Here is a 17,375-nt window from a genome sequence, read left to right on the forward strand (position 1 = left end):
AATGAACTTGAAGGTTTACCTATTTCTATCCCTGTCAGCTGGTGCAGCTTAATTCCTTTGTTTGCTCATTGCCCTTATAGTTTTGTGGGAACTCACAGTGTAACTCCAGATACCAGATCTTAGTGTTTATCCTATATGTTATTTACACTATCTGGCTGGTGGGCTGGTGTTTTTGCCTCTGAGATATATTATATATATATGTATATGTATACATACATATACATATATATATACTGTCTTGTAAATATATTTCATCAGGCTAGGCAGGGAAGGAGCTAGGTCTTCTTTTTATAGATGGGGACTTTTGTGGAGGTAGTCTGGCTCTAAAATGAGACCCTGTGGTTTCTTAGCAGGTCTTAGAATGTGTGAGATGGTTGAAGAACAGCTGTGATGTTGTATCTTATGCATACATAAGACCAGAGCCATACACTTCAGGCTGGGCTCTAGTCCGGCTAAGGGACCATTGCTTTTCCTGACTGCTATAGCTTAATAGTGTAGGTTAAAGTTGGGTATCATGGTGCCTCCACCTTTTTTCCCGATCAGGATAGTTTTAGCTATTTGGTGAGTTTTGTGGTTCTGTGTACAATTTCACAAAGTTTATTTCTTGTAGATTTTGATGGCATTGTGCTGGATCTGCATAATGCTTTGTGTGGGCCCATCATTTTTACAAAGTTTATTATTGTTTTAATTAATTCATGGTTATGGAATATTTTCCCATTTTCTTGAATCTTCTGTTTTATAAAGTTCTTTTGTTTTGCTTTTGCTTTTGGATCAGACCCACCAGTGCTTGAGATTTATTCCTAGCTCTGTGCTCTGGGGATTGCTTCCTGATAGTCCTTGGGGACCAGGCAGTGGTGGATTGGACCCAGGCCTTCTGTATGCAAAGCATGCACTCAGTCTTTTAAGCAATCTCTCCAGATTTAATAAGGATCATATTTTAAATAATGAAAATTTTTGTTCTATGATATAAGGAGAATAATGTTCACATTTCACATTTAACAACTCTAATTCTCAAAAGTATATTTCAGCTTCCAGAACTTTTGAGACCCCAAACTTTAAACAGAATATAGCTGGAAATTTAAAAGGGGAGGAGATTAAAAAATAAAGTTTAGAGTTTTCTGTAACCTTAGAAGAAAGAAATTAAGGAAAAGGGGGATAGAAAATAAAGGTTTAAAAAGTACAGGCTGATAATAGTGTTTGAAAACTCTCAGCATTTGTTTTTCCCCTTTATTATTTTCATACATGTGGTTCGTCCACAATCCAAAGCAAGTAAAATTCAGTTCTAACATTATCGACCTAGAAAAAGTGGACAGTGCCTCAGATTTAGGACTCAGTCTTATAAGACTGACCCCATCGCAACTTCAGACATCAGTTGTGTTGGCATCTTTGCTTTTGACTGACTGGCTATACATAAGAGGTCCCACAACCCCTCCTGAGACTGGAAGAACTTGCTAGAGTGGCTCAAGAAATGCAGAGAAGCTTTGCATATTAGATCATCTGTTCACTATGAAAAGATAATTCATGATCGTATGTAACAGATGCATAGGACAAGGCATATGAAGACTTGGAACTTCTCCTACTTTCCAAGCCTCTCTCCTCCCCAGATTCTACATGTTCCCCTATCTGCAAGTTATCAGAATCCTATCCTTTGGGAGGTTTACGAAAGTTTCATTATATGGGCATGATTGAATAACTCTGTCACAAATCACCCTCTCATACTTAACCTTTTTACCTCGTTTATAGGTTGAAGCTCCGTTCATACCAAAGTTTAGAGGCTCTGGAGATACCAGCAACTTTGATGACTATGAAGAAGAAGATATCCGTGTCTCTATAACGGAAAAGTGTGCAAAAGAATTTTGTGAATTTTAAGGAGGAGCAACAAGATGATATCAGATGTCACACTCAATCTTTGCACTCTGTTGAGAGATAAGGTGGAGCGGAGACCGTCCTTGTTGAAGCAGTTGCCTAGTTCCTTCATTCCAGCGACTGAGTGAGGTCTTTCTTACCATCATCTGTGTGTGCACTCTGCATCCACCAATGTAACAAGGCACCGCTAAGCATTGTCTGTGCCATAACACAGAACTAGACACTTTCCTGCTTCTCTTTGGTTTGTCTTTCTCCTCTCCTCCTACATCCATTTCTTCCCTTCTTCATTCTCATTAATTTCTCCCCAACCAGTGCTCAATTTTATTTTATTGGTGTTTCAAATGGGCAGTGTTACAGCTCTTTGATATTTGAAGGGAAGTGTTGCTTTAAGTAGTGCTTGCCAGTATTTTTGTTGGTCAATGGCTTAAAGATATACATTCTAATAATTTTTTTTATTTGAGTAGCTCAGACCCAATTTTGCCAAAATTCTAGATAGTTTTTGAAGGCAGAATGTCTTACTACAAAGGAAATGTACACAAAGTAAACAATAAATTTCCTAGAGCTCACTGTTCTGGCAATAAATTGGAATATGTTAATATAGAGAATAGCTAGATCTAGCAATTTGGATTCCTCTAGATCAGAGTTCTTTTTCCCTTTACTTCCTTTTATATCATCCTCTCCTTGAGTAATTAAGTGACCAGCCTGTTCAGTGTGACAATTGTGTCTCATTTATAGGAAGGAAGGACTAATGAAAGTGATAATCATGAACCAGATTCTTTCTCTTGGTACCAGCTTTTCTGTCGGTATTAGGGAAGAGTTCAAGATTTATAAACCTAACTCTTCTGTAAGGATTTTAGCCAGTATTTTTTAATAGAACATGACTAATAAAAGTGACAAATTTTAAATTTTCTCAAATAATCCTTATTGTACGCTTTTTAAAGGAAAAGAAACAAACTAAAAAGATAATTAATGTGGACAAATACTTTGTTAAGTCAAACAGATAGCTTGATTCTTGCGAACCTGTAGACATGCTCCTCTTTAAATGAGGCTTTTTGTTTTCTGTTGCTTAGCTTTCTAACAGTTAAAAGAGAGAGAAGTTGTTGCCAGGTCATTACTCAGTGTACTATATTTGTTAGCATAAGATAGAGGCACTGTTGCAACTTCTGCTTTTAACCTATGCCTCATCAATGAGGAAAGGGGACGAAGTTTATAGAACTGCCACAATTGTATTTTAATTTTGTGGTGTGATATTTTTAGATAAGTCATAATTTCTAACTGTTTCCTTTCAGTAAACAGAATGTATGATCATGCAGATACAAATTTAGCATCTGAGTTTAGGGTTTTTTTTATATACTTTTTGCCAACTGATTTAACAACATTGCTGTCATGTGGAAATTTCAAGCACTTTTGCACATTTAGTTCAGTGTTTGTTGAGAACCAATGGCTTAATTTCGTTTTCAAAATCCTTTATTTTTTTTTTTTTGCTTTTAAATTTTCTCATCTAGTTCTATTCCTACATGTCGGTGACCTATCTTAAAACAACACACCAAAACATTTTCAGATAAACAGCATTCATTTTTTATGATCAATTTACATGCATATAAACGGAATTGTTTTTAATCAAACTGATCTTAATGTATATAAACATTTTACTTGCTTCATTATCGGTGCAGGTAGGTCACTGACTCTACTTTTCATCCATACCACACTCTTGTAAAACCTTTGAAGACATTGAAAAAGCCTGCCTGAGATGTTCTCTGCATTAATCTGTATGTCTTTGGGTTGTCAAGTGTTTATGCATGGTTTTGTCACTTAAAGGCTGATACTGATTTCAGTTGGCCCACCTATATTTAAATTGTGCAAGAATAATATGAAATACTTTGCTGTATCAAGTTTTAAGTAACAAAGATATATCATCATGTTAATAACTTTCAGACATAATTTGTATAAAATATTTTCATTCAATTTTTGTATCTCATTTAGGCCCCCAAACATGCTGATCATTGTATTCTACATGTAGCTGCAAATGCTCTGGTAGTTTTGTTGTATATTATTGTAAAATTATTTTAATAAATCATGGTAATGATAATTTGTTACATTTTAATTTTCAGGAATTAAAAAGAGATCTACGGATCTTTTCTTTTTATGAGCTTACTTCTGCCCAAAACAACTTGCTAGAGAGCCCACCTAGATAGATTGCCCCTAGGCGTACGTTGGTATTGAGAGCAGTTCAGCCACATTATTTTTACTCACTCTTCGAAGGACATGAGCAAGCTTTCATCAATATTAAGGGAGTCTTATTTACAAGTCAAGTACACTGAATTAACATATTTCAAAAGCCTTTCTTAAAACTCCCAATTGTAACCACAGTCTAGCCAAGAAGGGAAGATCAAACTCTTGACAACATAAGTGACATGAATCAGTATTTCACCACACATTCCATTATTTGAAACAGAAGAAACAATGCTTTAATCAGAAAATACTAAGGAGATGAGACTGTAGAGGAAGGCACCCTAGACCGATAACCAAGGCCTCTTGAGTTTCAGCCTGAGCCACACACACCCTCAGTGTGTGGCCTTGGTCTGGGTTCTTAGCTGTAAGAGGAAACATTTGCTTTAAGCAGTTTCTAAGGCCCCTTCTAAATTTCATACTTTGTGACAAGATTCCTTTTATTTGTCATTTTGAAGGGATAGCATACTTTGAAGTAAGTTTTGGTAAGGTGATATTTTAGGGCATCTTTCTTCTTATACAGTGTTCTTATAAATCTTTGAATCTCACCAGAACCTTCTGTCTTTCCTGATTCTGTTTTCATTCACTGATGCTAAATATCCAGATTATAGCAAACTATCAACCTACCAAAAATGATACTGTGGCTTGTGGGTATTGCTGTCTTGTTTTTGATATGTTCTTGTATTGATTGCCCATTGGCCTGAAATACTCATCGTAAGCCTAGAAAAAGAAAAAAAAAAAACCCACAAAACATTTTCCTTTCCCACTGACTTTTTTTCTGCTTGTGTAAGAATCAAATGAAATTATGTATGTGAAAGCACCTTGTACACTGTACCCTATCAATGTAAAATGTTAAGGTGTGTTGTTATTTCATTAATTACTTATTTGTTTAGAATGGAATTTCCTATGCACTGCTGTAGCTAGGAAATGCTGAAATCAGCTGTGTTTTTTAATTAATCAATAACTGCAAAATTAAAGTATCTTCAAAGGATAAAACCAGTTGTTGGGTCTTGAATTCTATTCGGTGTCCTTTTCTCTTGACATATTTTCTGAGGATACTAATTAGTCTTTTGATAGTGAGAGCAGAACAGGGGGCTGACTTGACTTATTCCAACTGGGCATTTACTAAATAACTGCTAGATTCATCCTGTAATTTCTTAAACCGGTTACAACGTCTACATCATACTTTTAGTTGAAATTGCGTTTACCATATCTTGAAAACTTTTATACATAAAGGATTGATATTGCCAAAACTCTCATCCTTGTACTGTATCAATAAATGTGTGAGTTTTACTTTTGTCTTCAGAAATGAACTTCACATTACCCCCTCTTATTTTACCCATGTTGATTTGTGTGTTTTTATAGTTGTGCTTTATCTCAGTAAGAAATATTTGTAGGTAATTTTATTAATAACAGTTTTGATTGCAGTGATTATTATTGCAAACATTTATAAATATTGAGGCAATTTATTTCATGGCACTTACTATTTTATTTCCAGTGCGTGCTTCATTTTATCACTACCAGCACTTTATGAATTCCAGTAATCTCATTTTATTATATAGCTAATTTTAAAAATCTGGGCATATCTTCACTCTAAAGCCATCTTTATTTGAAATCCATAACTTTTCTTTTTTTTGTTTTTGTTTTTGTTTTTTGTTTTTTGTTTTTTTTTTGCTTTTTGGGTCACACCTGGCTCTGCACTCAGGAATTACTCCTGGCGGTGCTCAGGGGACCATTTGGGATGCTGGGGATTGAACCCGGGTTGGCCAACTGCAAGGCAAATGCCCTACCCACTGTGCTATCACTCCAGCCCCCCCATAACTTTTCTTATGCAAAATATTGAATGTGAAGTTAAACACTTTGTATTTTTCTTTCCTGAAAGTTTTTGTATATCTTAATAACTTTTGTGCTTTCTGATAAAGGCTGAATTATCTGCAGTCGAAATTCATATATTAAAGTCTTAACCCTTAATACCTCATACCACGATGGTAGTTGAACTCAAATGGACCTTTAGAAAGCTAATGAAGGTAAAATGAAGCCATAATCCAACCTGCCTGGTATACTTACAAGAGATTTTTGGACATGAAAATCTCACAGACTGGGGCCAGAAAGATAGTACAGTGGCTAGGGTGCTTGTTTTGCACATCGCTGACCCAGGTTCAATCCCTGACATCCCATCTGGTCCCCTAAACACTGCAGGAGTAATAACTGATTACAGAGCCACGAGTGACCCCTGAGTATCACCAGGTGTGGCCCCAAAACAAGAAAGATCACACAGACCCAGGTCAGACCATGTGAAGATTTCAGAGAAAGAAGACCATCCGTACACCAAGAAGAGAGTCCTCAAAAGAAGCCAAACTTGTTGGACCAGAGCAATAGTACAGTGGGTAGGGAGTTTACCTTGCACACGGCCAACCCAGGTTCAATCCCCGGCAACCCATACCACCAGGAATAACTTCTGAGTGCAAGCCAGGAGCAACCCCTGAGCATTGCCAGGTGTGGGGGAAAAAAAAGAAGAACCTTGTTGAAACTTGATCTTCTGTTTTTAGTTCAAGGACAGAAATTACATCATGATTGTTGAAAATATTCTGTATGTGGTTCTGTTAGGGCAGTCCTAACAAATATCGACACTCACTGAGTATACTCCTTCAGAGTACTCTCTATTCCTGTAATGAAAGATTTGCCTTCATAGCACTTCACATGCTTTATATCGTGTCAAAATCAAACTAGTTTTCCGCAAGGGTAAATAAACACCAATGTGGTCACAAATCTCAGAGCACCTGCTCTCTTCTTTCCTGGAATGCAAAAACAAGAAACAGCAGCCACTGAGTTTAAAACCACTCATAATTCCTGGTCAGGCTTACCAAGGTATTCTCTCAAAAGCAACATTCATATAACATAAAATTGAATATTTCAGACCTATTGAATCTGGAAGTTTTGTCATCTCTTAATTGTGAAACTAACAATAAAAAACAATTTTAAAAAGTGAAATCATGGGGGAAGGTGGGGACAGAAAAGTAGTACAGGGCTTAAAAACATTCCTCATATGCAGCTAACCCCCGTTCCATCCCTAGCACCAAATGTTCCTCCTAGTATCACTGGCAGTTTACTGAGAATCTCTCCCCCATCCGCCACCACCTTGCAGTGCAAAGAGTGAGGATAAAGCATTGCTGGAAAAAACTCTAACTTTGTAATTCTCACAGCAAATACCTTCTTGTGTACTTTTCTGTCACTGTCATTGTCATCCCATTGCTCATCAATTTGCTCGAGCAGGCACCAGTAATATCTCCATTGTGAGACATGTTGTTACTGTTTTTGGCATATCAAATACACCACGGAGAGCTTGCCAGGCTCTGCCGTGGGGGCGAGATACTCTAGGCAGCTTGCCGGGCTCTCCGAGAGGGGCGGAGGAATCTAACCCGGGTCAGCGGAGTGCAAAGCAAATGCCCTACCGCTGTGCTATCGCTCCAGCCTGTACTTTTCTATACCTGCTATAAAAAAGTCAAAAACTTAGTGATTTAAAATTACATAAGTGGGCCAGAGTGATAGTACAGCTGGGAGGGCGTTTGCCTTGCACGCGGCGAACCTGGGTTCTATCCTCGGCATCCCATATAGCTCCCCAAGCACCACCAGGAGTAATTCCTGAGTGCAGAGCCAGGAGTAACTCCTGAGCAGCTCCGGCTGTGACCCAAAAAGCCAAGTAAATTTTTTTTTAATTTTTTAAATAATAAAAAATAAAATTACATAAGTGATTACATAATCTTCTAGCTCTGGAGGCTTGAGAACCAATATGAGTCCCATTAAGTTGAAATCATGTCAACACGCTTTATGGAGGCTCTAGGAGAGAATCTTGATTTATTACTTCTAGTTCTAGAGCCTCCCATTTTTTATTGGCTCTTAACCTTCTACCTTCAAAGTCAGCAACAAGGAGTCAATTCCCTAAATTTCCTGCTTCCCTTATTTACCTTTTTTTTTTTTTTTTTTTTGCTTTTTGGGTCACACCCGGCAATGCACAGGGGTTACTCCTGGGCTCTGCACTCAGGAATTACTCCTGGCGGTACTCAGGGGACCATATGGGGTGCTGGGAATCGAACCCGGGTCTGCCACATGCAAGGCAAACGCCCTACCCACTGTGCTATCACTCCAGCCCCTCCCTCATTTACTTTTAAGAATCCTTATGGTTATATCAGACTGGAGCTATAGCACAGCAGGTAGGGCATTTGCCTTGCATGCGGCTGACCCAGGTTCAATTCCTCCGTCCCCATAAGAGAGCTCAGCATGCTGTCAAGAGTATCCCATCCGCACAGCAGAGCCTGGCAAGCTACCCGTGGCGTATTTGATATGCCAAAAACAGTAACAAATCTCACAATAGAGACATTACTGGTGCCCGCTCAAGCAAATCAATGAACAACAGGACTAACGTGCTATAGTGCAGTGCTATGGTTGTATCAACCCACCCAAATAATCCTTCCTGTTTTATGATTGTCTGATAAGCAAACTTGACTCTTCTTTACAATATAATTTAATAACATGTTCTAAGGACTAGAACATAAATATCTTTGGGACAGTGAACATGACTCTGTCTACCACACTTTTATAGCATTTTCTAGGTGAAAAATTATCTAAAAATGGAAATAGAGATCAACTTTTCACAATTCAAAGAGAAAAAAATTAAATTCAGATTTTGCTAAAGCAAAATGTTTACATACAGTAAGTACCAATACACTTAACTGAGTGGTAACATTAATTTAGAATGCCTTGAAAGATAACTCAGGCACAATTTATCAGAAAATAAACTAAAACCACAATTAAATACTGCACACCAATAACATTTAAAACACTGATAATATATGGGGCTGGGGAGATGTACAGGGGGCAAGGCCTTACAAGTGGCCAAACTAGGTTGATCCCCAGCACCACATACCTCCCCCCACACACACATACACAAGCACCAATAGTAGTGACCCCTGAGCACTTCCAGGATGTGGCCCAAAAACAAACAGAAAATTACATAAGACCAAGTGTTGGTGAAGAAGTAGAACTAGAACTCTCATGCATTGCTAATGGAAATAAAAAATTTTATAGACACTTTGTTGTAATAGGAAAGAACATTACTATTTGTTACAAAGTCAATCATTTACTTACTGTACTATTCATTGTAGCCATTCTAATTTTACACATTTACCCAAGAAGATGAGAAACATGTTCAGAAAAACGCAAGAATGTTCAGAGCAACTTTATAACATTCTCAAACTGAAAATAGTCCAAAAGCTCTTCACCAGATGAAAGGATAAACAAATCATGCCTATGTACATATATAGTAGAGCATTACAATATTATATTGTAATATATATAATATTTTATATATATTATAGTGGAACACTACAGTAAAAGGAAACAAACTACTGATACAATAAATTCGTGCAAATGGCATTTTGGTTGGATACCTATAGAATCATATCTATTTTATGATCATCTAATGAGCTCATCTATTATACTCTACTTAATACGGATTTTTTATTTTCAAATGAAACAAATTTCAGAAAATACATGATTGTAATATAAGGTCGGTGATCTTATTTGTCAGTGATATTATATATAATACAATATATTATATATTATTATATATTATAATTTATATTATATTATATACAATATATAATATATTCTATCATATTCAATAGAATAATGATATATTATTCAAAATTAAGAGGAAAAAAATTTTTTTTGTTTGTTTTTTGGGTCACACCCAGCGATACTCAGAGCTCACTCCTAGCTCTGCACTCAGGAATTACCCCTGGCTGTGCTCAGGAGACCATATGGGATGCTGGGAATCGAACCCAGGTCGGCCACTGCAAGGCAAACGCCCTACCCGCTGTGCTATTCACTCCAGCCCCCTAAAGAGGAAAATCTTAGAGAAAATTTAGGAAACATAAAAGTTAGATGTAAGAGACATAATTGTCTAGAAGTTCTAAAAGGATGAGACACAGAAAGTAAAAATGATAGTGTTTTACAAATATTGCATTTTTTTAACTTAGACTAAGATAATCCAGACAAGCCATTGTTGCTTTGTAAAGGGAACTTCATACCCAGATAAACTGGGAAGTGGTGGTGGCTGAAATGGAAAAGTAGCAGAAAAATGTATACAGTGTTTCCTGCCTGTCTCTCCTCACCCCCCACCCTCACCATCGTTAGTCTTTATTGTCTCAACTCCTGGACACTGCATGGCTCCAAGTTCCACCAGGGAAACGTGAAAGGCAAAGGCCAGGGGGCCCTGAACTCCGGACCCCAAGACTTTCTTTACCTTCCTGAATCAAGGCTGATAGAGCTCCTATTGCTGAGTGGTGACTTCACCATCCTTAACATTTGCCTTTATTTGAAAGATGGTTTATTATTTTTTTTAAGTAATGATATGATCAGCTCTTCATTTATATATGTGAAATCCAGCGCTTTGAGGCTCTTCTCCCGTGATGTGTGTCACCAGCATCTCTGAAATCTCCTCTATTGAAAGGATGGATGGTTTTGATTTTCCTGATTTCCTGATTTCTCACAGATAGCCCCCTATTGTGTATGGAAGGGTCCTAGCCATCAGCAGAAGAGAAAAACAAAGGTCATTCTTCCTGCTGCTCTGAGAAGAAATAATGGTGAGCTAAAGACCATTCCATTAAATGAAATGGGAAAGTTTCTGAGCAATGTTCAATAAAAAACTTTTTAAAATCGATCTCCAAGAGCAAGTAAATAGTTCCAGAAAGAACAAATAGTGCCTGGAGCTGAACAAATAGTTCAGTTTTTTTTTTTAATTACCATATTTTTAAACTAAGGTAACATTGACTTACAACAGTTTTAACAGTACAGTTCAAATATATGTTAGTTTCTGGGAGGTTTGAAGAAAAAAAACTTCCAAATTAAACATAATTAGGAATAAGAAGGCACAGAAGAGCTTCTAAAAATTAGGAGAGAATTCAGATTAAGCAGAAGTTTTAAAGATACACAACATCTCAACATCTCCTCTTTTTTTTCATGCTGTACTCCCAAATACATAAAATGTATAGAATATGTATATATACATTAGATATAAATCAAGATATATGTACACAGACACACACATACAAGATTCAGTGTTTCCTGCCTTGAGGAACGTATATCTTTATATCTCAAGAGACACACCTGTGTTCAGGAACTGCTCCTGACTCTCTGCTGCCTTGGGGTTACATTTGGTGATACTCAGGGAATCATACACGATTCTGGGATTGAACTTGGATCTGCTGCTTCCCTTGGAAGTACTATCTGTACTATCTAAAATATTTTTTCAAAACTTAGATTAATATATTGTACTAAAACTCCTCTCCAAAAACAAAAAACAGAATGGAAAAATCACAGCTATGAGTGAAGCCTGAAGCCTCAGACTTACACACACATGTTTATTACAATGAGATCATGAAAGCAAATGCAGAAGAAATTTTTTAAAACTCAGAGTTGAATATGAACACCAAGAACAAAAAATGCACTATTGGCATCCCTGAATAAAGAAATTAATGGATGAAATAGAAAAAGTAAATGCACCTTGTAGAAACTTTTTGCTTAAATAAAGGAAAAATTCATGTTGAAAAATTACAGTTATTAAGAAAAAACTTGACACGGGGCTTTCAGAACCATGCCACACCCATAAATTTCAATCATAAAAACATTATAAAAACTGTTTGACCTCCCTGGTGGAGGTAGAATCAGACTGGCCTCAGATGTCACCACAGCAATTCTCAAAGATAAACAACAGTGAAGTAAATAACCATGAAGTCCTGGAGAAAAGAAAACTTTGATCCAAGATTACACCAGGTCAAGTTGCCTTTAATTTAAAGGAACAGGACAGGTCTCTTTGAATAACTAATTATTTTCCCATTTTTTTTCCAAGGCAGCAACATGGGACTGCAGAGAGCTTCTCATGCTGCCCTGTCTCTTCATCAGCCCTCCTCTTCAACTTAGAAAGACTGTAATGTGGGGCACTAAATTTATAATAACTTGTTGCAACAGCAAGTAGGTGCTAATTGGTAAGGTATGGCTCAGAACTCCTAACAGTGAATGCGATGCAGTAAAAGGTACATAGTCAAAGTTGCATAAATTTATTTTTTAGCCTCAAGAGTTTAGACCAAGCCCTGGCGACACTGAGCAGCAACTCACACGGCTCCGGGATTCGGGACTGGGACACATACGAGCCGCGGGGGGTAACTGGAGTGGGGCGGCGCCAGCCCAAACTCCAAGAGGTCCCAGCCGCCGGAAGTCACGCCCTCGACCCACCCTCGGCGCCATCTTGCCACAATCAACAGAGAAGCGGCCAGGTATTCTGGTGAGCAACGCGGCCCGGAAAATGCTCCAGACCCGAATTGGGGCCAACAACACCGGGGAGCCGGACGGAGGAGGTGCAGCCAGCACACCTTCTCCAGATGGAGCCCTGGCGACACTGAGCAGCAACTAACACGTCTCCGGGATTCGGGACTGGGACACATCCGCATTAGCAGCCGCGCGACCTTTTCTAAAACCTGAAAACATACAATCTTTTAATGGAAAACTAATTATCAAATGCTTCCTTAATAGGGTTATCTTGTTTGGGGGTATAACTCCCACAACAATAGTGAGTTCTATGTTAAAATATGGAACGTAATCAAGGTGAAGAGAAAATGAAGTGAAATTCATCAGTTTTACAGTTGGGGTGGGGGGCGGGGGGTATACCGGGGATTTTGGTGGTGGAATATAGGCACTGGTGAAGGGATGGTGTTTGAATACGGTATAACTGAGACATAAACCTGAGAACTTTGTAACTTTCCACATGGTGATAAAATAAAATTTTTTAAAAAATTAATGAAAAAAAAAGAGTTTAGACCTATACCTGATATACAGTATAAGATATAATGTAAAATATGGTTCTGAAACAGAAGATGAATATCCATTGCCAAAATGACAGAAATTAAATGAAGGATAAACAGACAAGTATCCCATATCACTAAATGGAATCTCAAAGACATTGTTAATGGACCCAAAAAGAAGTGTGTGTGTGGGGGGGGGAGGGTGTATCATTGGATATGATACAAAGATGCCACTACAAGAGATAAAGTGTTATTAGTAATTAAAAGTTGGGGTGAAAGGTTACCATGGAGTGGAATGATATAAAATTTACAACTTTAAAAAGAAACAGCATCAACAGATAAATAACAAAGTCACAAAATTTATTTCAGAATCCACTTAGAGAATATGTAGCTCCTTTACTATATCCTTCATTAGTCACTTTATTAATCTCAAATCTTTCTAACCTAAACCTTACCCTCTTGCTAAGAGAGGATATAATGAGTTTTTAAACTAGTGAGATAAAGCATAATCCAGTTTGATAAACCAAGCAGATCTTTTGGAATATTTTCAGTCTCAGAGAATCTTCCCTTTACCTGAGAGAGTGTGTGTGTAGACTGGAGTGGGGAGGATTAACCTGTGTGCCCTTGTGACAGTGAAGCTAGGTCCTGCCTCCTGCTAGAACTTGCATGTGGCTAGCCCTCCTGAAGTTTCTTAGGTCTTGCATGTTCCAATTCAATTCATTTCTCAAGCTCTTGCATGCACTAGGCATGACTTCAGGCACGAATCTATCATCTGATCTTTCCCATAAGGCAGCCCAGTCTGCTCCAGACTTGCTGAGTTTTCCTCCTCTCTGTTCACAGCTGTTTCATCCACATTAGACACTGACTCCTCTTTTGCCCACCCTCTTACCTCACCTATAGGAATCCAGGGTCTCGGTAGTTCTGAACACACAGATTGTTGTCACTGTTGTGAAATCTCAAATGCTATACTTGAAATATCAAAGCTTCTTTTTAAATTGTTTACTGATTCATCATTGGTTTACAATATTACAGGATATCAGGGGTTAGCTTCACCCCCTGATATGTGTATCATTCTCACCGTTCCTTCTAGGTTCATTTCTCCCAACCCCCTCCTTTTTCCTTCTGATACGCACCACAATTTTCCCCAAGTGTAGGTGTTAGTTTTGTTGTTTTTCACAAGTTTGCAAAGCTCCCCTGAGTCAACCAATCCCTTTTAAGAAATTCTTCAATGCTTTGCAACTGAACATACTTTCTTGGGTGGGAAAAAAGAGAAATGGCAGCTCGGTCCCACAAGCACAAAGGGAGTATGTCACTTGTGAGATTAGCAGCAGACTGGGGGTCATGGAGTCAGGATTGCTGACATGCATGTATGTGGCCATGCCTACACTACACAGTGCTCCAGTACTGCTCTTCCCAGTCTCCATGCTACTAAAGAGCTGTTAGTTCTGGGGACAACAACAGGGCAGAAATAGACATTTGTATCAGCCTGGCAACCTCTTCACCTAATGGGTGTTGGCTGATGGTCTGGATGTTGGCCTGAGAACACTTTGGATATATTAGCCCAATAAGAATAATATGTGCGACAATATAACTGCTGATTCTGGTCTACAGGCAGAAAAGTTGAATATCACAGCTATTTTCCTATGTCATCAGCATGGAATGAACTGTATCACTGTATCACTGTCATCTCATTGTTCATCAATTTGCTCAAGCAGGCACCAGTAATGTCTCTATTCGTCCCTGTCTCATACTAGTGAAGCCCGATGGTGTATTGGGGGCTCTTTCAAGATCAGTGGAATGAGGATCATTGTTGTTACTGTTTTTGGCATATAGAGTAGGCCATGGGTAGCTTGTTAGGCGCTGCCAGGCAGGCGGGATATTCTTGGTAGCTTGCCAGGCTCTCCGAGAGAGACAGAGGCTTTTGGGGCTGCCTCTAACCGCCTTTACAGGTGTTCCCAGTCTACCGAATGTAAGCTTTTGGTCGACTGGCATGTTGTAACGATCTGCAACCTGACAAACACGCACCTGCCTGTGTCTCTGAGCAGCACCTGAGACATCTGCAGCCTCAGATTGATCTCCTTGAGGTTGATGGAGTGCACCCGGAGGTTGTTGAGCAGCTGGCAGAGCAGGACCCTTTCGAGGAGGGTCTGTGCCAGGCCGAACACCTGCACCAAGTCCCAGGTCACCCACAGTGGATGAGCCATTGCATGCACTGCTACCACAGCAGTGCAACTAAATCTTGCAGGATTTTCCAGTCTGTAGGAGAATACAGAGTGCCCATGTCACATTTAAGTATGTTAAGCTCCTCAACATACTTGGAGAATGGTGAGACGAATGCACCTTGCTGCCTTTGGGGTTCCATCAGCAAATCCACTGCTGAGCATCCAACCCCTCTTAGTGTCTCTCAGAGAAGCCGAGCAGCCACCCCCGCCTTCAATGGACATGGCCCGCCCCATCTTCAGTGGGCGCTGAACCACTAGGACAGTCCGGCCTGCAGGGACGTCCAGCTCGGGAACACCCCCCTACGGCTCCCGGAGCATTTGACTGCATGGAATGAACATGTATCTTAAATATATATATACATATATATGTATATGTATATATATATGTGTGTGTGTGTGTATTTAGAATAATATCTGGTTCTGTCTTGTACTGTCAACAAATTACTTGGCCTTACTGATCTTCATTTTTTTCCACTTGTAAATAAATAAGAGCTTTGAAAATACAAACAAAAAATTAAGGGACCAAAGAGGTATTAGGGTGGGCAGGGCGCTTGCCCTTGCATACAGCTGATTTGGGTTTGATCCTGGGCACCCTCTACGGTCCCCTGGACTCCTCTAAGAGTGATCTCTAAGCACAAAGCAAAAGTAAGCTGTGAGTAACCAGATGTGGCTTATATACAATTTAATTAAATTAAGTAAATTAAAACAAGCAAAGAAAGCATCTAAAGCAACTAACTAACACCCATACTGGTTGCTAGCAGATAAACAAGGAATGCTACTTCTCCTTTTTTCCCTTTCCCTAAAGGAACAGGGGAGATGATTCGCCCATGGATGCAGAAAGAGAGAAAAGCCTCAGACACCAAAATAAAGGTGATGCCTGGAATTTCTTAACTGCCTGGGAGTCAGCCTCACTGCCACCCAGCTTGATTGAGGGACCTTGGACCTGCCCTTAAGGCTGGTGTTCTGCCCAGCACTTCCAGTCAGTCTCCAGGCCCGGCTGGCGTGCTCTCCAGGAACACAAGGACCCCTTTGTGCCTGTTCTTTTCCATTTTTAGAAAGATGACTAATCCCCTCTCTGTCTGAGAGAGAAATGCTTTGTAAATTGTGGTCCTTGCCCAGACCTGTGACTATCTAGCAGGAGCCTGCCAGGTTCACAAGGCTGTGGTACTTCCTGAGATGGCATCACCAGGGGACTCAATGATATAGCCTGGTGTAGCCTCCCCTGTGTGCAGGAAAGTCTTCACACCCAAAACCACCACCAAAATCAACACAGCTAACTTGCTCCATTGTTAGCCCTTTTGGGTGAAATATAAGCCAAGGTTTGCTATTTTGTCTGGGTCAAGGAGAAACATCACATTCTTCTAGAAAGGAAATGAAGTGGCATTTCTTGGCTGCCAATTTTGAATTCTGCATTTTAAATCATTCAAACCATTTCTGCAGCTGGCGGAAGATAGAAACTTATTTGAAGAGAGGAATGAGAAACTCATCAAAGAATTACAACTCCTCGGGGTAATTTTGATCATAAATAGGACAGATGCCATCTGTCTAACACTGGTTGCTTCATTCACTCATTTATTCATTCAGAAATATTATTATGAGTGATGTGAGGGACCCATGTTAAGTACTTGAGATGCAAGATGACAAGACACAAATGTGATAGGCAAAATATGAATAAATAAAGATTTAAATAACTACTTATGCTATTCAGCTATAAAAATATAAAATCCTGCCATTTTAATGGCTGTAGCTAGGTGCTTCCTGAAATAAGTCAGATGGAAAAGGACCAACACTCTATGATCTCATTCACATGTGGAAGAGAAACAAAATCAATGAACAAAACTAAGAACAAATAAAAACCTCTTAGATTAAAATAGCAAAATAGTGCTTACCAGAAGGAAAGAAGAGACATGAATCATGTAATAAAAGGGAAGGAGGTGACATTACATTATATGATATAGAACAGAAACTAGAGGTTTTATGATGGTGATCATAATGTACCATATGCCAATGTTAATTTATAATGCTGTACAATTGAAATGTATGCAATGATGGAACAAATATCACTTAAATTTAAAAAATTAAATAAACTTAGCAAAAAAAGTCATGTCAGGCAGATGCAATAAAACTGCATAAACACACAAAAAACTCATTAATAAATCACGAAGGACCACAGAAGTGGGAAAGGAGTCAAGGGAACATT

The 17,375-nt window shown here is 38.8% G+C and overlaps 1 protein-coding gene across 4 annotated transcripts in view; it reads left to right on the forward strand.

The window, feature by feature from the left end:
• Window positions 1-5,091, forward strand: part of PRKACB (protein kinase cAMP-activated catalytic subunit beta) — a 130,515-nt gene extending 125,424 nt beyond the window's left edge. For all 4 annotated transcript variants that reach the window (XM_055138277.1, XM_004603323.2, XM_004603324.2 and 1 more), the window contains exon 10: window positions 1,744-5,091. In XM_055138277.1, coding sequence (XP_054994252.1) covers window positions 1,744-1,869 — 126 coding nt within the window. In that variant the 3' untranslated portion in view covers window positions 1,870-5,091. The remainder of the gene's footprint in view (window positions 1-1,743) is intronic.
• The last annotated feature ends 12,284 nt before the right edge of the window (window positions 5,092-17,375 follow it).

This window comes from Sorex araneus, chromosome 5 (genome assembly GCF_027595985.1).
Source record: "Sorex araneus isolate mSorAra2 chromosome 5, mSorAra2.pri, whole genome shotgun sequence".
Lineage (NCBI taxonomy): Eukaryota > Metazoa > Chordata > Mammalia > Eulipotyphla > Soricidae > Sorex > Sorex araneus.